Source organism: Mesitornis unicolor, unplaced genomic scaffold (assembly GCF_000695765.1).
Source record: "Mesitornis unicolor isolate BGI_N332 unplaced genomic scaffold, ASM69576v1 scaffold42531, whole genome shotgun sequence".
Classification (NCBI taxonomy): domain Eukaryota; kingdom Metazoa; phylum Chordata; class Aves; order Mesitornithiformes; family Mesitornithidae; genus Mesitornis; species Mesitornis unicolor.
This window is the reverse complement of record NW_010163872.1, coordinates 2,531-2,804: the sequence shown is the minus strand read 5'-3', so window position 1 is coordinate 2,804 and position 274 is coordinate 2,531. Positions and strand designations below refer to the sequence as shown.

At 68.6% G+C, this 274-nt stretch overlaps 1 protein-coding gene across 1 annotated transcript in view; it reads right to left on the bottom strand.

Annotated features, from left to right (window-relative positions):
- LOC104548172 (diacylglycerol kinase delta-like) overlaps positions 1 to 274 on the bottom strand; it is a gene marked incomplete at both ends in the record, with an annotated part of 4,256 nt that overhangs the window by 1,656 nt on the left and 2,326 nt on the right. Inside the window, 1 exon segment of the mRNA XM_010194114.1 lies at positions 68 to 178. Coding sequence (XP_010192416.1) covers positions 68 to 178 — 111 coding nt within the window.

Here is a 274-nt window from a genome sequence, read left to right as displayed (position 1 = left end):
CTGGCTCTCCCCCTGAGCCCCTCTGTGGCTCCCTCCACAGCCCGCCAGAAATCCATGTGCCCTGCTGGTGTCTTACTGAGCCTCTCCTCCTCCTTGCTGAGCTCCTCCGAGCTGTCCTTCCTGCTGGGCCCCGCGCTGCCCCGGTACGCTTGGGTCTGCTTGTTCTGCTCATCCACGGCTGCAGGCAAAGAGGGGCACAGGAGTCCCGGGCAGCCCCATGGCCCTGTGCCCCCCCGGTCAGTCCCACACCAGGGCCCCCCCCCCGCCCACCCAA